This window comes from Odocoileus virginianus, unplaced genomic scaffold (genome assembly GCF_023699985.2).
Source record: "Odocoileus virginianus isolate 20LAN1187 ecotype Illinois unplaced genomic scaffold, Ovbor_1.2 Unplaced_Scaffold_5, whole genome shotgun sequence".
NCBI classification, from domain to species: domain Eukaryota; kingdom Metazoa; phylum Chordata; class Mammalia; order Artiodactyla; family Cervidae; genus Odocoileus; species Odocoileus virginianus.
Window position 1 is genome coordinate 2,490,706 of NW_027224267.1, and position 20,751 is coordinate 2,511,456.

The 20,751-nt window shown below is 51.4% G+C and overlaps 1 protein-coding gene and 1 pseudogene across 1 annotated transcript in view; one reads left to right on the plus strand and one right to left on the minus strand.

The window, feature by feature from the left end:
• Positions 1–807: 807 nt before the first annotated feature.
• LOC110142256 (beclin-1 pseudogene) lies at positions 808–1,856 on the minus strand (annotated as a pseudogene).
• Positions 1,857–13,506: 11,650 nt separating this feature from the next.
• PDE6B (phosphodiesterase 6B) overlaps positions 13,507–20,751 on the plus strand; it is a 29,395-nt gene continuing 22,150 nt past the window's right edge. Inside the window, exons 1-3 of the mRNA XM_020901364.2 lie at positions 13,507–13,974; positions 16,075–16,227; positions 16,468–16,557. Coding sequence (XP_020757023.1) covers positions 13,507–13,974; positions 16,075–16,227; positions 16,468–16,557 — 711 coding nt within the window. The remainder of the gene's footprint in view (positions 13,975–16,074; positions 16,228–16,467; positions 16,558–20,751) is intronic.

Consider the following 20,751-nt stretch of genomic DNA (forward strand, 5'->3'; position numbering starts at 1 on the left):
GAGCGCTTCTGTCCACTGTCCTTGGAGGTAAACTGGGTTTGGACGGGACAGGAGCCGCCGCGGCCTCCTGTGTCTCCAGTTTGCCTCTCTCCACAGCCATCCTGCAGGTGAGCACAGCAGGACTCCTTCGTAACTGAGATCTGAGTTAAGTCAGTTCAGGCAAATGGGCAGGGACTTGATCATGGGACCATTCACGTCATTTTATCTATTAACTCTTGGCGAGGAACAGTAGTGCATTTTGGATTTGCTTGAAAGCCCAATATCAGGAAGGCTGTCCCAAGAGCCTCATTGTCATTGTGGAGCGCAGAGACAGGACACACACCCACACAGGTGAGAAGCCTGGAGCAGAGGGTGAGTGAGGGGGCGGTTCTCTTCACTGTTTCCTAGGCACCCCTCACTCATGGGGAGGGGAGAGAGGCAGAAGAAAAGAAATGCTTTGTTTTTCGGTGATGGAAGCAGCTCAGGCTTACTCTCTTAAGTAAGCTGCCCATCTGTCTCTGGGCTCCTACAAAATTTAATCAAAGAAAGCATTCCTGTATCTTTTCAAGGGCATAAGGGAAAACTTTCCTGAAACTGGAGAGCAGGCTTGAGCTCTGCACCAAGAGAACCCCCCACACCATCAAAGTCAGCATTTTTCTCTAGGGATCAGGTGGTTACACTGTCTTGCTTGCAGTGTTGGATCCATCCTGCCCATCACTGTCATGGGATTTGACTCCGTTTTCAGCTTTCCCACCATGCATGCTAGTTTTGCTTCCATTCTTACCTTCCATTCTGCTCACTTTGGTCCTACTTTAGGTTCATTCAGCACTAGGAAATACTGACCTTAGATTTGTCTGTCAGAGACTCCAGATATGAATGGTTTCCATAGGGAACAAGTCGATACCTCTGAAATTTCAGACCCATCTTATTGGCCAGGGCGTGGAGCAGCAACACTGTCTGGCCCCAAGCAGCATTAATCTCATTCCATTCCACAGGAACACTGGGCAGCCGACCCAGTCTAAAGTTATTGATTGTACCAAACTGTCCACTATGCCAAATGTGGAAGGTTGCATTAAAGACGTTGGTTTTCTTCAGCTTGTCCAGCTGCATCTGGGCATAACGCATCTGGTTTTCTACACTCTTCAGCTCATCATCCAGTTCTAGCTGTTGTCTTTTAAATTCACTGTATTCCCTTTGATACTGAGCTTCCTCCTGATCCAATCTCTCAGCCTCAACCTGGACCTTCTTGAGATTTTCCACCACTATCTTCCAGTTCTTTTCCACGTCTTCCAGCTCTTGGATCAGCCTCTCCTCCTCTAATAGCAGCTCCTGTAGCTCCAACCCAAGCTGTTCACTGTCATCTTCATTCATTTGCTCTAAGATCTCCAAACAGCGTTTGTAGTTCTGACACTCATTTTCAGTGACATTGAGCTGAGTGTCCAGCTGGTCTAAGAGAGTGTCTGTGCATTCCTCACACAGGGGGTGATCCACATCTGTCTGGCCTGACATGATGTCAAAAAGGTCCCCAGTGACCTTCAGTCTTTGGCTGAGGTTCTCCATGGTGCCGCCATCGGATGCTCCCCAATCAGAGTGAAGCTGTTGGCACTTTCTGTGGACATCATCCTAGCTGGGGGGATGAATCTGCGAGAGACACCATCCTGGCGAGTTTCAATAAATGGCTCCTCTCCTGAGTTAGCCTCTTCCTCCTGGGTCTCTCCTGGTTTCAGCTGGGCTGTGGCAAGTAATGGAGCTGTGAGCCCCTGGATGGTGACACGGTCCAGGATCTTGAAACTCGTGTCCAGTTTCAGAGGCTGGCTGCAGTGCTGACACAAGAAGGTCAGCTGCGTGGTGCTGCTGGATGTCTTAGACGCCTCCATCCCTTGGGACCCGGAGCCCACCACTCTGATCCCGCCTACCAAGGGGGTACCACGGCCTCGGGTCTGTCTGTGAGCAGGACTTCCAAGACTGCCACCACCCAGCCTTCACTGCGTTTTTTTTCTTTTCTTTATCAGTTTGGCTAGAGGTTTGTCAGTTTTTGGTCATTTCCAGAAACTACTTTCTAATTTCTTTTCCTTATTTTTGGCTTTATATTTCATTGATTCTGCTCTTTTATTTTCCCCTCTTTTTTCTGCTTACTTTGGCTTTAGTTTGCTCTTTTTTTTCTAGTTCTGATTTGAGACCTTTCTTGTTTTCCTATACAATCTTTTAATGCATTAATTTCCCTTTAAGCATTGCTTAGTGGCTTACATCAACAATGAGTGAATTGATTCCCTTAATTTGAACTTGAATTCACAAAAAAATTCACTTTTTCTTTATATGCCCACCATAACTTTTTAAGGTGCTACCTGATGGAAGATACTAGAAGATAGTACTCAAACTGGAAGACAGGAGCTGGGGGAGCAGATGGGTGGTGGGTGGGTAGATAGGTGGATAAATAGGACATGTGGATAAGATAAAATACAAGAGGGACTTGGACCAATGGTGACAATGTGCCATAAACTGGGGAACAAGATTAACCCAACTCTGATCTGTGGTTAAAAAAGAAGGTAACTTCCTGTGTTGTGTTGCAGTAGTAATCAGACTCAGATGAGTGTGGCTGACAACAGTCAACGTATCCCTCACTCATACTTCACAGTCACAGGTCTGTCTTCTTCATTCTAGGACCCAAACAGCCCCTTTGGGGATGTGATGTGTTCAGCAAAGAGGGATAAAAGGCAGTGGAGCCCCAGGGCTGTTTAGAAGGGCCTTTCTTGCTTCCTCCTGAGACAGGCTGGGACCTGGGTCCCTTTGCTGCCATACTTGCACCCGGACACACCTCTCCTCCAGCAACAAAATACAAAAAAAAAAAAAATGCATAGGGCCAAAAATAACCACATACCTGCACAATTGGGCCAAATTCTGAACAAAAGTTACCAAAAGACCAAAAAAAAAAAAAAATCCAACTGCCATTTCTGAATAGCCAGAAGCAAAAACAGGGGGTCAAGAGCAAAAGCAGAGCACAGATGTCCCCTGCACTCAACATCACCAAAGGGCAAATCACCTCAACCACCGGCCGGCCCAACCCCTGGACACACCCCTACCCTCACCCCATATAAGGAACAAGCTCACCAGGGAACGTTCCCCAGGGAGAAAGTGAGATGCATCAGTCAGTTTCAGATCCTCAGTGGTGTTCAACTCTTTGCAACCCCATGGACTGCAGCACGTCAGGCTTTTCTGTTCATCACCAACTCCTGGAGCTTGCTCAAACTCAAGTCCATTGAGTTGGTGATGCCATCCAACCATCTCATCCTCTGTCGTCCCCTTCTCCTCCTGCCCTCAATCTTTCCCAGCATCAGGGTCTTTCCCAATGAGTCAGTTCTTTGCATCAGGTGGCCAAAGTATTAGAGCTTCAGCTTCAGCATCAGTCCTTCCAATGAATATTCAGGACTGACCTCCTTTAGGATGGACTGGCTGGATCTCCTTGCAGTCCAAGGGACTCTCGAGAGTCCTCTCCAACACCACAGCTCAAAAGCATCAATTTTTTGGTGCTCAGCCTTCTTTGTGGTCCAACTCTCACATCCATACATGACTACTGGAAAAACCACAGCTTTGACTAGATGGATCTTTGTCAACAAAGTGATGTCTCTGCTTTTTAATATGCTATCTAGGTTGGTCATAGCTTTTCTTCCAAGGAGCAAGCATCTTTAATTTCATGGCTGCAGTCACCATCTGCAGTGATTTTGGAGCCCAGAAAAATAAAGTCAGACACTGTTTCCGATGTTTCCCCATCTATTTGCCATGAAGGGATGGGACCAAGATGCAATGATCTTAGTTTTCTGAATGTTGAGTTTTAAGCCAGATTTTTCACTCTCCTCTTTCACTTTCATTAAGAGGCTCTTTAGTTCCTCTTCACTTTCTGCCATAAGGGTGGTGTCATCTGCATATCTGAGGTTATTGATATTTCTCCTGGCAATCTTGATTCCAGCTTCTACTTCATCCAGTTCGGCATTTCACATGATGTATTCTGCGTAGAAGGGTGACAACATACAGCCTTGACGTACTCTTTTCCCAATATGGAACAAGTCCGTTGTTCCATGTCCGGTTTTAACTGTTGCTCTTGACCTGCATACAGATTTCTCAAGAGGTAGGTAAGGTGGTCTGGTATTCCCATCTCTTTAAGAATTTTCCAGTTTGTTATGATCCACACAGTCAAAAACTTTGGCATAGTCAATAAAGCAGAAGTAGATGTTTTTCTGGAACTCTCTTGCTTTTTTGATGATCCAATGGATGTTGGCAATTTGATCTCTGGTTCTTCTGCCTTTTCTAAATCCAACTTGAACATCTGGAAGTTCTCAGTTCATGTATTATTGAAGCCTCACTCGGAGAATTTTGATCATTTCTTTGCTAAGATTTCAGATGAGTGTGATTGTATGGTAGTTTGAGCATCCTCTGGTATTGCCTTTCTTTGGGCTTGGTACGAAAACTGACCTTTTCCAGTCCTGCGGCCACTGCTGAGTTTTCCAAATTTGCTGGCCTATTAGTGCAGCACTTTAATAGCATTATCTTTTAGGATTTGAAATAGCTCAACTGGAATTCCATCACCTCCACTAGCTTTGTTCATAGTGATGCTTCCTAAGGCCCACTTGACTTCACACTCCAGGATGTCTGGCTCTAGGTGAGTGATCATACCATCATGGTTATCTGGGTCATTAAGATCTTTTTTGTATAGTTCTTCTGTGTATTCTTGCCACCTCTTCTTAATATCTTCTGCTTCTGTTAGGTCCATACCATTTCTGTCCTTTATTGTGCCCATCTTTGCATAAAATGTTCCCTTGGTACATTATCTCTAATTTTCCCGAAGAGGTCTCTAGTCTTTCTCATTCTATTGTTTTCTTCTATTTCTTTGCATTGATCACTTAGGAAGGCTTTCTTATGTTTCCTTGGTATTCTTTGGAACTCTGCATTCAGATGGGTTTATCTTTCCTTTTCTCCTCGGTCTTTAGCGTCTCTTCTTTTCTCAGGTATTTACAAATGGCCTCCTCAGACAGCCATTTTGCTTTTTTGCATTTCTTTTTCTTGAGAGCTTGTCTGTTTTCACTCCTCTCTGCTGTAGCAGGGACCCCAGTAAAGCCTTGCCTGAACTTCTTGTCTGGGCTCTGTTGATAGGGGAAAGCCAAGCACCCTGGTATCACTCCCACATTCCATTAGCCAAAGCCACAGGTCAGTTGCCTGAGGTCAATTGCAGGGATGGAGCTGATGAAGTTTAATCCTCTTACCAGACCATCAGCCACTGCTTTATGACCCCTGCTGGGCAGTGGGACTTTATCCCAACTCCGTATTTGTTATCTAACTTGCAGTCACAGTTTCTTCTGGGCAGACAAATCCTTTGAACCAGAATATTTGATCACAGGACTTTTCAGTGTCCTCTTGGCCCTTGCATCTGTGGTCATCGCCTGAGTTTTCTGTCTCAGTCAGTCTCACATCCCCTCTGAAGTTAGGGCCCATCCTTTTAGCTTGTTCTCTGTTCATGCAGACACTTCCCATGGTGGGCCCCACTCTGAGAGTCACACTCGGGCCCCAGAACCTACTGGTCTGTTTCTCTGAGGAGCCCTGGTTCATGCAATAACAGTTGAACATCCCCTACAGCTTCAGAAAAGCTGCTCAAAGGACTGAACCAACACCTGTTGAGGAGGGTGGACTCCAGGTTCCATTCACGTCCTCAGCTCTTCCCTCCTGTGGCCTTGACCCTGCCCTCACGCTTGCCTTTCCCAGGACGGCCAGGTCGGGCAGCCACTGTGCATGCCCAGGAGGAGGGCGTCGTGACTGGCCGGCATGGCCTGGCTGCCTCCCTCTCCTCGGTGGCAGCCGTCGGTGGCTCCAAGCTGATCCCTGCCAGCCTCTGGCCCTAGGACAAGGCTGTAGCTGGTTTAGACCAGCAAACTATAGCTCACGGCTGCACATGGCTCACCACCTGTGTTCGCCTCCTTGGGCTGCCCTCACCCAGTTCACAAAGTAGAGGCTTCCACAGTTCATTATCTCTCAGTTCTGGAGGCTAGGAGTCTAGGCCTCAGGGGAATCCATTCCAGGACTCTCTCCAACCCCTGGTGGTGGTTGGCAGTCCTTGGTGTCTCTTCGTTTGTAGATAAATCACCCAGCCTCTGTCTCCATCCATGAATGTCTTCCTCTGTACCTTTTCTTATAAAGACAACACCTAATCCAGTAGAAAAGGAGTACATCAAGGCTGTATATTCTCACCCTTCTTATTTAACTTCTATGCAGAATACATCATGAGAAACGCTGGGCTGGACAAAGCACAAGCTGGAATCAAGATTGCCGGGAGAAATATCAATAACCTCAGATATGCAGATGACACCACCCTTATGGCAGAAAGTGAAGAGGAATTAAAGAGCCTCTTGATGAAAGTGAAAGAGAGAGTGAAAAAGTTGGCTTAAAGCTCAACATTCAGAAAACTAAGATCATGGCATTCGGTCCCATCACTTCATGGCAAATAGATAGGGAAACAGTGGCAGATTTTATTTTGGGGGGCTCCAAAATCGCTGCAGATGGTGACTGCAGCCATGACATTAAAAAATGCTTCCTCCTTGAAAGAAGAACTATGACCAACCTAGACAGCATAATAAAAAGCAGAGACATTACTTTGCCAACAAAGGTCCATCTAGTCAAAGCTATGATTTTTCCAGTAGTCATGTATGGATGTGAGAGTTGGACCATAAAGAAAGCTGAGCGCCAAAGAATTGATGCTTTTGAACTGTGGTGTTGGAGAAGACTCTTGAGAGTCCCTTGGACTGCAAGGAGATCCAGCCAGTCCATCCTAAAGGAGATCAGTCCTGAATATTCATTGGAAGGACTGATGCTGAAGCTGAAGCTCTACTACTTTGGCCACGTGATGCAAAGAACTGACTCATTTGAAAAGATCCTGATGCTGGGAAAAATCGAGGGTGGGAGGAGAAGGGGATGACAGAGGATTAGATGGTTGGATGGCATCACTGACTTGATGGACATGAGTTTGAGTGGACTCCGGGAGTTGGTGATGGACAGGGAGGCCTTGCGTGCTGCAGTCCATGGGGTCGCAAAGAGTCAGACACAACTGAGCGACTGGACTGAACTGAACTGAATCCAGTAGAGCTCATCTTAACTGGGTTACATCTGCAAAGACTGTAGAGGGTTTCACTGATGACTCAGAAGGTGAAGAATCTGCTGCCAACGCAAGAGACCCAGGTTCAATCCCGAGGTCGGGAAGATCCCCTGGAGGAGGAAATGGCAACCCACTCCAGTATTCTTGCCTGGAGAATTCTATGGACAGAGGAGCCTGGCAGGCTGCAGTTCATGGGGTCACAAAGAGACACAACTGAGCGACTATCACTGTGAAGACTATTTCCAAATAGATCCCCTTTCACAGATTCCAGGCTAAAAAAAACAAAAGGCAGACATTGATCCACTAGGGCCTTCTTTACAGTTTTAAAAAAGACCAAGCCCTGTGGTACGAGGGGGATGCCTGGTCCTACTTCCCTGCCCCCAGAAGCTCTCCTGTGAACCCCTCAACCCACCACATGGAGGTGGAATGCTACTTGGTTGCAGTCATAGCCACAGGTCCTTTTCTGATTGAGTTAAGCGAAGCTGTTAAAATTCTGTAAACTTGAAGGATTCCATCTCTTCTGCCCTCTGCCCCTGGATCCATGTAGGTAATGGCCTCGGTGAGTGTGGGCTGCTCCCAGCTCTGGCCAGGGAGGCAGGCAGTGTTAGCAAGGCCACCTGGCACTACCTAAAGTCACACCTTCTCTGGAGGGCTGGCAGCAAAGGTGACATTCCCTCCATTCTAACTCTCTGCTGTTCCAGGACTGGGGTGGAGAACAGGCAGCATTTCAGTCAATTCAGTTCAGTCACTCGGTCGTGTCCAACTCTGTGACCCCACGGACTGCAGCACGCCAGGCTTCCCTGTCCCTTCCAGAGCTTACTCAAACTCATGCCCATAGAGTTGGTGATGCCATCCAACCATCTCATCCTCTGTTGTCCCTTCTCCTCCTGCCCTCAATCTTTCCCAGCATCAGGGTCTTCTCCAATGAGTCAGTTCTTCACATCAGGTGGCCAAAGTATTGGAGTTTCAGCTTCAGCATCAGTCTTTCCAATGAATATTCAGGACTGATTTCCTTTAGGATGGACTGGTTGGATCTCCTTGCAGTCCAAGGGACTCTCAAGAGTTTTCTCCAACACCACAGTTCAAAAGCATCAATTCTTCGGCGCTCAGCTTTCTTTATGGTCCAACTCTCACATTCATACATGACTACTGGAAAAACCATAGCTTTGACTAGATGGACCTTTGTTGGCAAAGTAATGTCTCTGCTTTTTAATATGCTGTCTAGGTTGGTCATAGCTTTTCTTCCAAGGAGCAAGAGTCTTTTAATTTCATGGCTGCAGTCACCATCTGCAGCATTTACCTCCCCTCAAAACCCAAACAGAAACCTCCTAAGTGTCCATGAACAGGAGACTAAGTAAGTCGGGGAAACTCCACAAAATGGAATTCTGTGCAGCCCCTAAAAAGTAATAGCAGGCCAGAAATGACCCGTGCCCTGAGTCCGAGTACAGAATCGCTGGCTTGGACATGTGTGCAGAGAGAAGGCAGTCTGGAGGGAGGGCAAAGCTCCTGGCACAGTATGGCTCTAGCGAGTGCAGCTGCGTCTCTGCTGGACCCACCAACTCCTCCAGGGAGGTGGTGGCGTGATTCTCGCTGTTGCTGGCTCTCCAACAGTGTCAGTTCTCACATGCTCAATGTCAGTTGGAGAGCTGCCTCCTGTTCAGTGCTGACCCACGGGAGCACTGCCTCAGACCCTGCTGTGGCCCCGAGGTTGTGCCCCAGGCCCTGCCTCCGGTCCACCTCAGCCCCCTGACCATGCGCCTGGAGCTAGGGGTGGACACAGTCCCCCTTGGCTGCTTCTCCTGCCACTTCTGCCACCCTGGAGGGCAGCAGGCCACCCAAGTTTCTGAGTGGCTGCCACTGTGGGCTGGGACACCCCTGCAGGCTGGGGCACCCACACCCCATGAGGCAGACTGTAGCCAGTGGGGAGGGGAGGTTGGAGGGAAGGCCATGACCACGTCCCCCTTCCTCAGCTGTGCCAGGGCCCGGGGCCGAGTGGTCGCACCTGCTGCCTGGCCAGCTGCGTCTCTGGCTCCTGGTGAACCAGGGCGTGCTCTCTGCCCAGCCTGCTACCCCGGGACTGCGTCTCTCCTGTGAGGTGCTTGCCCTGGGCTCTACTTAGCGAATCAGCCACGCAGGACAGGACCAGATGCCCCAAATCTTAGTGGTTTAAACAGCTTCGTGTCTCATGGTCTGTGGGTCAGTCATTCGGGCTGGGCTGAGCTGGGCACTTCTGCCAGTCTTGCCTGCAGTCACATTGCAGCCATGGTCAGCTGGCAGGTGACTGAGGCTGGAAGACCAGCCTCTGGCCCACCCGGAGACTCAGCCTCTCCATGGGCACCACCACTGCCCCTGCCACGGGGGTGGGCTCGTAAGGGGCCGCAGTCATCCTTAGTCTCCCTGGGGCTCTGCAGACCCTGCAGGGCGGGGCCCGGGGTGTCCCGACCGTCTTTGGAGGAAGCACATCCTGCCTCCTGCTGCTGTGTCTGCCCTCTGTGTCCCACGCGGCTCATGCTGTTGCGCTCCAGCCGTGCCCCTGGAAGGGTGTAGGTCCCCACTCCACACTGCAGGCTCCAGCGCATCAAGGCCCAAGTCTGTGCTACTCAGCAGAGAGGGAAGAGGTTTCATCTTCTGACACCACTGCCCAGACCAGCACAGACTCAGAGCGGCTCCCTCACCCCACCCACTCTTCCAGCCCCACACCCGCTCCCTCCAGGCCCCCAAGGGGGACCTCTGCTCTCTCCATGTCCCTGCCTGCCCTACCCCGCGAGCTGTCCCTGTGCACCATGCCTGAGCCCCACGCCTTCTGGTTCCATTTCTCACCCAGAGAAGCACAGCAAGAGGCTCGCTGGCCAGAGTCTGCCCTGGTGTCAGGCAGTGGGTGCAGGCAGGGGTGCATGCCCACCCCAGCCTGGGTCCGAGCCACCGAAGCTCCCCTCTGCCTACCACATTGCCACCTGCCCCTCATCCCTCCAGTGACTCACCTTGTGGAAGGACAAGGTCCTAATGGCTGTGTCGGTTTTCTGTACCACAAAGTAAATGATATTTTGAAATGTGAACTCCAATTTCCTCACCCTTTCCATCCTCTTTTTAATTTCAGGGCACTTGCTCCTTACGAAATTGCACCCTCTCCACAGTTAGGGACAAGGACCTAGAACTCTCTCCATGTAATAACTACACAGCCTCTGGGGCAGACTTGCTGATAAAATCCCACACTATGATGAGGTAAAATTAGTAGGAACCTGGTGGAGTGGCAATCCCACATCTCCTCAAATACCTTCCAAGTTCACCTGTGGAGAAGTTACCTGCTGTGCCTGATGGACCTTTGAACAACAACAAAAAAAAGAAGATCATGGCATCCAGTCCCATCACTTCATGGAAAATAGATGGGGAAACAATGGAAAGAGTGAGGGACTTTATTTCCTTGGGCTCCAAAATCACTGCAGATGGTGACTGCAGCCATGAAATTAAAAGATGCTTGCTCCTTGGAAGAAAAGCTATGACCAACCTAGACAGCATATTAAAAAGCAGAGACATTACTTTGCCAGCAAAGGTCCATCTAGTCAAAGCTATGGTTTTTCCAGTAGTCATGTATGAATGTGAGAGCTGGACCATAAAGAAGGTTGAGCACCAAAGAATTGATGCTTTTGAACTGTGGTGTTGGAGAAGACTCTTGAGAGTCCCTTGGACAGCAAGGAGATCCAACCAGTCCATCCTAAAGGAAATCAGTCCTGAACATTCACTGTAAGGACTGATGGGGAAGCTGAAACTCCAGTACTTTGGGCACCTGATGTGAAGAGCCAACTCACTGGAAAAGACCCTAATGCTGGGAAAGATTGAAGGCAGGAGGAGAAAGGAACGACAGAAGATGAGAAGGTTGGATGGCATCACTGACTCAATGACATGAGTTTGAGCTGGCTCCAGGAGATGGTGAAGGACAGGGGAGCCTGGCGTGCTGCCGTCCGTGGGGTCGCAGAGCCGGACACGAGTGAGCGCCTGAGCAGCAGCACGTGTGCGCCGCACGGTGCGTCTCAAAGGTGAGTCTGCAGGTGCGCCCACAGGAGCCTCTCAGACACACCTCTCTGCACACCTTAAAGGCTCCCCTAAATGGAACATCTAATCGCATCGAGTCCACCCCTGGGGCTGCTCAAGAGCCTGGGACCCACCAGTGGGTGCATTGAGAAGTGAAGGGGGAGGAGCCCCCCTGTAGGTGAGCTGGCCAGGCGCTTTCATCATGTGCCCAGGGCTCCTCAAGGCACTAACGCCTCAGCTCCCATACCTACGAGCACTTCAGGGGGCAGCAAAACCCACCAGCAAGTCACTGTGGGCCCCCTTCACGCCCACCCACTGCCACCAGGAGTCTCACGTGTGTGCTCTGCCCTGAGGACTCACCAAGACCCTCCAGCAGCGGTGCCCCGAGCCCAGGGCCAGGCCCTCTGCCCCCACACAGGGGAGAATCACTCCTTTCCTCAGCCCTGCAGAGGCGGAGAGAGGAAAAGCAGAAACAGGTAAGTGGCCCCCGGCGGGGTGAGCGCAGGGCCTGGGAAATGCACCCCCAGAAATCTAGCTCCTCTGGGCTGTTTGGCCAGATGGTCATCTCGTTGTGGGCACGGCCCTCCGTTCCAGCATGGGCTGAACTCCAGCTTGTGGTGGGAGGGGGCCCTGGAAGCTGCCCTGGGCTGGATTTAGAGCGAGGTGACCCTCAGCCTGGGCCCCAGTTCAAGCTCTGCAGCTCCAGCCCACGGCAACTGTGCCCCCGCCCCACCTCTCACTGCCCCCCGGCCACAGCCACACTCCCTAATTTGGGAGAGCGGGGCCCTCAGTGCAGCCCTGAAAGGCCTCTGCTGCATGAAGAAGTGGAGGCGGGCGGCGCGGCTCCAGGCTGGCGCCCTGAGCTCAGCCAGCTGGGCCTTTGTGGCTGATGCAGCTGCCGGGCACTCGCCCAGGGCCCACACGGAAGGCCCCCTGAATGGAGATTGGTGCTGAGCAAGCTTGTACAACCACAGAGGTGCTGGCGCCACACTCCCACACGCATGTGCACATATGTATGTCCACACATGCATGTCACGTCCACACATTTCCACCAGCTCAGCACACACAGCCCTGCCTCCTAGTTATGAGCACGATAATGACATAGACATGGCAACATGAGAAAGACAAAGAAACTTGAAGCCCTTCTCCTCCCGGCCTTCTGTGACTCGGTCTCCAGCTAAACTGCTCCGCTTCCACCTCTGGCCAGGGTGCTTAGCACCCTTCTGGCTGCTGCAGAAGGCAAGCCCAGAATGCCAGCCCCCCCGACTCTGCTGAGTGATGTGCACGCTGGTCCCAAGGTGGCCAGAGCTCTTACCCTTGACCATGCTGCAGTCCCTGAGCACACGTGCCCACTCACATGCATGAATCCTCGTGCACACCCAGCATATGCACTCACATGCATGTGCACGTATCTGCACATGGTTTCTTGTGTGAAGGGAAGTGAAGGGAACTCCTGCAACTGGAGAGTCAGGCAGACCTGGGGTGAGTCCTCCAGTTGTAACCCAAGCGTTTTCATCTCATCCCAGCTCGCAGGGAGATTGGGATCAGACCTCGAGGAGGGAGGGTGGCACAGCGCTCAGCCAGAGGCCCCCGCTGCTGTCTGAGCCCACGGGTCCCTGTGTGAGGCCCAGACACACAGGCATGATCCCATCCATAACACCAGGTGGTGCTGGTAGAGCCGCCCTGGGCTCTGTGTGGCAGCCTGAGTAAGGGTGCCAACAAGTGGGGGCTGGGCCGAGAAGAGAGGAGTGTGGTGGGTGCTCGTGGAGACCACTCCTAACTAGAGATGCGGGCTCTTGACAGAGAATAGCCCCCTCCTTGGTGCGAAGAGAAGGAGAGGCAGGGCAGAGCCCCTCCTGGGGCCCCTCCTCCACCCCTCCTCCCCTCTCCCCGCTTCCTTCCCCAGGGTGGGCAGCACATTCAGGGGTCCACCCCCACCCCCCGAGCAGAGCTCTGCCCCGCTGCCCAGCACATCTGAGCCCAGGTCTGGGGGCCCAGGAGACCCGGGGCTGCTGCTGGACCATCCCCGATCCTTGGGTGGCCCCTTGTGGCATTTGTGCCATCACCTCTCCCTGGGGATGGGTGGAAGGGCCTGCCCCCATGCCAGGACCCCTGCCACAGGCAGAAGGCCCTGAGCTATTACCCTGCAGCCCCCAGCTCAGGGGGTCTTATGTTCCCAGGAAGCAGGGGGTCTTATGTTCCCAGGAAGCAGGCGGTCCGGGCCCCATGGGGAGGGAGGGCAGGCGTGGGTGGGTCAGCTGGTGTGGTAATCATCACTAAGACAGGCTTTGCTGATGACAGTGTTTGCTGGAGGGCCCTGTGCACAGGGGCGGGTGCTGCTCTCGGACGGGTGGCTGGACACCATGAGCCTCAGTGAGGAGCAGGTGCACAGGTTCCTGGACCAGAACCCCGGCTTCGCGGACCAGTACTTTGGGAAGAAGCTGAGCCCGGAAGATGTGGCTCGCGCCTGTGAGGACGGGTGCCCTGAGGGCTGCGCCAGCTTCCGAGAGCTGTGCCAGGTGGAGGAGAGCGCGGCCCTGTTCGAGCTGGTGCAGGACATGCAGGAGAGCGTGAACATGGAGCGCGTGGTCTTTAAGATCCTGCGGCGCCTCTGCTCCATCCTGCATGCCGACCGCTGCAGCCTCTTCATGTACCGCCAGCGTAACGGTGTGGCTGAGCTCGCCACCCGTCTCTTCAGCGTGCAGCCCGACAGCGTTCTGGAGGACTGCCTGGTGCCTCCCGACTCCGAGATCGTCTTCCCGCTGGACATCGGGGTCGTGGGCCACGTGGCGCAGACCAAGAAGATGGTGAACATCCAGGACGTGGTGGAGGTGGGATCCACAGGCCCCGGGGGTGTTCGGGTTTCAGGGGGCAGCGAGCGGAGCAGAGTCAGCTCAGAGTTTGCCGGGGGAGGCCTGAGGTGGCAGGGAGGGCGCCTGCTGCCCCTTGAGGCGCGACTCCCTGGGCGGGATTCAGGCAGGAAGAGCTCTGGGCAGGGACCGGTGTGGAGGCCCAGGAAGGCGAGGCTGCTGGATCCCGGAGCCCTGAGCTTGCAGCCTCATCAGAGACCGCACCACCTGCCGGGGTAGGCAAGCTTGGCGGTTCAGAAATTGGTCCAGTTTCCCTGCTCGCCTAGTGGTTAGAACCCTGCACTTTCTCTGCTGTGGCCTGGGATTCAGTCCCTGGTGGGGGAGGAGATCCAAAAGTGTCCCGGCCAGAAAAAAAATTTAAAAAAAGAAGCTGGCCCAGGGCTCCCAGAGGACGAAGGGCAGGATTGGGGTGGACACCTGCGAGGAGTGTGGGGAGGGGCCCATGGTGGGCACAGGAAGGGCTGGCGGCCTCTTTGTCCTCCCCACCACCTCGGGAGGGTCACAGATCTCGCCTGGGAGTGGCTCCGCCCCCTCCCTTGATGCGAAGTGTCCAGAGGGAGGCGCCCACAGGGACAGGCCGCTGCCACGGCAGCCGCAACCCCTCATCCCTCGAGACGAAGACAAATTTGTGGACAGGCCCCCAGGCCCCTGGCTCCAGACTGCAATCCTCTTAACTTATCTCCTCAAACAAGCCTTGGTCTAGCGACCTGAATATGCTAATCTCTGGGATTAGCTTCATGTTCACTTCCTTTTTAGGAAATGGGTCACCCATGAGTCGGAGGGTCCAGAGCGTAAATTACCAGGAAAACATCCTGCAGGAGTTGGAGGGCTGCACCGAGAGCCCCACTGCTCCTCCCTCCCCCTCCCCCCACTTCATCTTGCCTCTCCCCTCTGTGAGCCTCCACCCCCCAAACCCCGACCCACACCTGTGCTGTTGGTTCTGAGGTTCTGGTCCAAGTGGCCAGTGGGGGTGCCGCCAGGTGGCTGCTGAGAACTGAGGGCTAGTGGGGAGACAGCGGGCAGAGGTCGAACGCAGGGGAGAGTGGTGGTGGCCAGCAATGCCAGAGTCTCTGAACCCGCGTCACTGAGGCATCTAGACTATGTTGTGGGGGGCAGTTGCTGTGTGGGGAAACTCCCAGGAAACTGGATGGCCTGGACGAGCGAGGAGGGTAGGACTGGGCAAGCCATGCGGAGCACGGGTGGACCAGGAGGCAGGCGGGCCTGGGGATGCTGCGATGACTGACCGACGACGGGGTCTGGGCAGTAGGCACAGAGTTGGGGGCACTTTAAAGAAGTCCCAGGGCCTGGCTGGGTCTGAGGGACAGGGCGATAAGGCCTAGTTCCCCTCTCTGGGCTCGTGTGTGGTTGCCAATCCTTGGAAAGGGGACGGGCGGGCAGGTGTTTCTGGGCGTGAGGTCCAGGATGCAAAGGGCAACTGGACCAGAACAAAGTTCAGATGAGCTGTTCCCATCAACCGGTCCCTGACCAGGGAGAGGCCCTGAAGAGCAACTCCAAGACTGAGGGAACCTGCCCTGGGGACAAGGCAAGGACAGAGGTCTCATTGTGGGGGCAAGAAACCCCGTGGAGCAGACGCCTGCTTGAGCAGGGGCCCAGGAGGTCCATGGGGCTGGCAGACAGGTCCTGAGTGTGGGAGCAGGCTCAGGGTGGCTGAGGGCAGGAGGAGACTACAGCCCGGACCAGGAGGGGCTAACGGACGCCTGGACTAGACAGACTCAAGAGGCGTCTGGAAGGCCAGTTAGCCAGATGGAAGCAAATGTGGAGGCACTGGGCCTGCTCACAGCCAAGCTCTGCAGTCTGCAGTTCAGGAGCTGGGGGCGTCGGCTCTGAGATGGGGTGATAAGGACTGAGCCAAGCTGGAACCCCAAGCGCAGGCCATTGACCATGTCTGCGTGTGCTTCCCAGGCTCCTGATACCCAGGGCGTGGCCCCCTGGGTCTTAGCACTGGCCTGGGCAGCTTAGCCGTGACCCCCAGGGACAAGGGGACCAGCACTCCAGGTCCACAGAGCGACGGCCTCTCCCTTCTCTCCTCTTGTCTCGTAGTGCCCCCACTTCAGCTCCTTCGCGGATGAACTGACCAACTATGTAACGAGGAACATCCTGGCCACACCCATCATGAACGGCAAAGATGTTGTGGCTGTGATCATGGCTGTGAACAAGCTGGATGGCCCATGTTTCACAAGTGAAGATGAAGACGTGAGTGTCAGGGGGCCCTCCGGCGTGCACGCCTGTGCCTGGGGGCAGTGTCTGCGTGGCCGCTCTCCTCATGCGGCCCCGGGGGCTCACCTGCTCGTCTGCTGCCAGTCAGCCCGGGGGCGAGGTCGGTGCAGTGTGTGGTCCCCGCTCTCCACCACTGAGCATCTCCGCAAACACACACCTGGGCATGCGTCTGAAAGCCGGGGTTTTTAACTGTTGCTGTCACAACCTCTGTTTCAGGTTTTCCTGAAATATCTGAACTTCGGGACATTAAACTTGAAGATCTACCACTTGAGCTACCTGCACAACTGCGAGACTCGACGTGGCCAGGTACCCTCGTGCGCTGCCAGCCAGGGCGCCCCCGCCAGCTCCCCGCCCGCCCTCCGGGGTGCCTGTGCGTGCCCAGGCATCTCTCAGGACAGAGGCACGTGGTGCCATGGGCACCTGGGTACCTTGAGGGAGAGGACCCAGGGCTTTGTGCTTGTGGGTCAGAGCTGTGAATGTGTGGAGCTGCGGGCAGGGAGGCCAGGACCCTATGGGAGGCCGGGGCCTTGCCCTCAGGCCCAGGGCTGTGACCACCCACAAACTCGGCATCACCGCTCCGCCTTAGAAGCCGCCTCCAGCCTTCTCTAGAAGGAGCAGGGGTGGATCGTGAATGTACAGCAGGGTCAGGGAGTCCCAGCAGTCGGTCAGCCAAGCCTGTAGGTGGACTCTGCCCCGGCCACACAGGAGAGGAATTGCCTCCAGGACGGGAGACTGCTTTGTCCCTGAGCGAGGAGGCCCCGGGGCCTCAGCGGGGTTCAGCCCACAGTCCTCTGTGCAGAGGGGGAGGTAGGGGGACGCTCAGGGGAGAAAGGGGGAGTGAGAGGGGGCCTGGCAGGGCCTGAGGCCAGCAGTGCTGGACTGCACTGTGGGGCTGAGAGCAAGGCTGGGCGTGGGGCCGGCAGAGCCCACGGAGAGCTTTTTGCAAAGTGCTCTTAGAAGAGCCGCTGGGTGGACGCCGGTCTCCATGTAGTGGGGACGGGGCTGCACCAGAGATTACTATACTACTTCCTTCTTTCTGTTATCATTTGTCCATTAGTCTGGACACAGGGGTATTCTTTATGCTTTAAGGTGTAACCCAGCATGACTAAACTGATTATATTGTTCAGTTCATTTTCTCAGTGGCTCCTGTGCCCTCTGACATGTCCACCGACCCCATCACTCTGGGTGGCTTTAGTTCAGTCTGTGGGCATGTGGGTGGGTTTTTCGTTTCGGGCTTCTGTGCATCCTTAATGCTTCCCACGTAACTTCCTTACTCTCTACAAAATGCTCCTGTCTCCTTTGTATTTTCCTGCCCAGTCCTGAAATTACCCATTCCCCAAGGGGACTGGCTCCTTTTGTTGTAGATAGTCTTAGAAACAACATTCAGAGCACCAGGTGTGACCTTGGCCTGGCATGTTGTGGTTTCCAGGCCCTCAGTCGGCGGAGCACAGAGACGTGGGTGCGTATGCACAGCTGAAACGGCTTCTGCAGGTAGCCATCCGCGTCTACACTAAGTTAGGCCCGAATTCCTGTTGATGTCTCCAATCCCACCTCATGTGTCATCCTGACCTCCTCCCTCCAGTGCACAGGGATGTCCCTGGCTCCTGTCTTCTGCTGTTGGTTTGGTCGTTGTCCATTTTCAGAGCACGTATATGGCAGGGTCAAAACTGTAACCTGTGATCCACAAGAAGCAAGTTCATCACCAGAGCCCAGAGTGTGTGCACTCCTCTGTCTTTGCTCTCGCAGATGCCATCATTTCCAAAATGCTGAGGGCAATGTCTCTCCCTATCCCCTTCCATGAGGAGGTCTCTTGCATTCTCTTGTCACAATCTGCATTCTTTCCTGGAATCTTTCCAGGAATTGGAAGGATTTCCAATCTTTCCTGGAATGAAATGATTTTTTATTTGCAAATATTACAGTTCATTCTTTATGCTGTAGCTTTTTATAGATCTTGACAAGTTCATCATGGTATGTATCTACCGTTACAGTGTCATAAAGAATCATTTCAACACCCTAAAAACCCCCACCTCCACCAAAGCCCTGACAACTGATATTTTCACTGTCTCCATAGTTTTGCCTTTTGCTGACTGCCATATACTTAGAATCAAACAGTATGGAGCATTTCAGGACTGGCTTCTTTCACTTAGTAATATGCATTTAGGGTTCCTGCATGTCTTTTCATGGCTTGGTAGCCCAGTTCTTTTCATTGTTGAATACTATACCAAAGACTGGATGCATCACAATTTATTTACCTATTCAGCCACGGAAGTACATCTTGATTGCTTCCAGTTTGGGGCAATCATGAATAAAACTGCTATGAACATTTGTAGACAGGTTTTTGTGTGGGCATGAGTTTTCAATCTGATTGAGTAAATACCAAACAGTGTGATTGCTGGCTAATATGGTATATAATTGTGTTTAACTCCATGAGCCACTGTCCCAAAGTGGCTATCCTGTTTTACATCCCCACCAACAGTGAACGAAAACCCCTGCGGCTCTGTCTGCATCTCTGTCGGTGATTTAGATTTTGGTCATTCTTACTGTTGCTTTAATTCACAGCTCTAATGACAAGTGACTTTGGACATCTTTTCATATACTTATTTGTCAACTGCATTTCCTACTCTTTGGTGAGGTGTCTGTTCAGATCTTTTGCCCATTTGAAATCAGATTTTTTTTTCTTATTGTTTAGTTTCAAGAGCTTTTTGTAACATTGGGTTTTAAGTCCTTTATCAGATATGTATTCTGCAAATATTTTCTCCAGTGGTATACCTTGTCTTTTCATTCTCTTACTAGTGTATCTGGAAAAAAGTTTTATATTCTCTTTTTTTAAATTGAAGCATAGTAGATTTACAATGTTATGCTAATTTCTGCTATATAACCAAGTGATTCACTTATATATATATGCAGACATTCTTTTTCAAATATTCTTTCCCATTATAGTTTATCATAGGGTATTGACTAAAGTTCCCTGTGCTATACAGTAGGATCTTGCTGTTTATCCACCCTATATATAGTGACTTACATCTGCTAACCCCAAACTCACACTCCAGCCCTCTGCAACCCCCTTCCCCTTGGTAAACCACTGTCCATGAGTCTGAAAACATAAGTTTTTAATTTAAATAAATTTATTTAATATAAATTGATATATTAAGTATAATATATCTGATAAAATATTAATATTAATCATAATATTAATTTAAATATAATGTTAATTATAGTATAATTAATTGTATTAATAAACATAATATATTAAATAAATTTACTAGGATGGATTGCAGTTGAGTGTTACATCTTAAAACTCCTCAGCAAACCCAGAGTCATCTAGATTTTGTCCTATGTCACCTTCTAGCAGTTTCATACTTTGCATTTTACACTCAGGTCTATGAGCTAATCTCAAGAAAGGTGTAAGGTTTGTGTCTACACACAATTTTTTGCATATAATATCCAATTGTTCCAGCAGCAGTCAGTGAAAAGACCAGCCTTTTCCCACTGAATTTCTTTGTTGTCAAGCTGTGGTTGACTGATTTGTGTGCATCTATTTCTGGGCTTTCTATTCAGTTCCATTGATCTATGTTCCTATTTTTCACCAATACCATGCTGTACTGATCACTATAGCTTTATAGTCTTGAAGATGGGAATATCAACTCTCCAACTTTTTTTTTTCCTGCAGTATTTTACTGGCTATTTTGTGGTTTTTGCCTTTCCATATAAATTTTAAAATCAGTTTGTCCATATGCACAAAACAGCTCACTGACATTTTAACTGGTTCTGGATTAGATCTGCACATTAGGTTGAGAAGAATTGGCATCTTAACAATAAGGAGTTTCCAGTTCATGAATGGAGAATATCTGTTTATTTAGATTGTCCTCGATTTCTTCAGAGTTTTGTCAATTTTGCATATGGATTCAGTACTTTGCATATGGATATTGAGTTACTTTGTACCTAATTACTTAATTTTATGCTAATGTATGGAGAAGGCAATGGCACTCCACTCCAGTACTCTTGCATGGAAAATCCCATGGATGGAGGAGCCTGGTAGGGTGCAGTCCATGGAGTCTCTATGAGTCGGACATGATAGAGCGACTTCACTTTCACTTTTCACTTTCATGCATTGGAGAAGGAAATGGCAACCCACTCCAGTGTTCTTGCCTGGAGAATCCCAGGGACGGGGGAGCCTGGTGGGCTGCCGTCTATGGGGTCTTGCACAGAGTCGGACATGACTGAAGCGACTTAGCAGCAGCAGCAGCAGCATGCTAATGTAAGTAGTATTGTGTTTTTAATTTCAAGTGCTAACTGTTCACTGCTCGTATAAAGGGAAGCAACCGAATTTCGTTACATGTCAACTTTGTTATCTTATAACCTTAAGACAATAATTAGTTCCAGGAGGTTTTAAAAACTGATCCCTTGGTATTTTCCCATGAATGATAATGTCATCTGCAAGCAAAAACAGTTTTATTCCTTCCTTCCCCATCTCTTTCCATTGTTCTTTTTCTCTGTCTT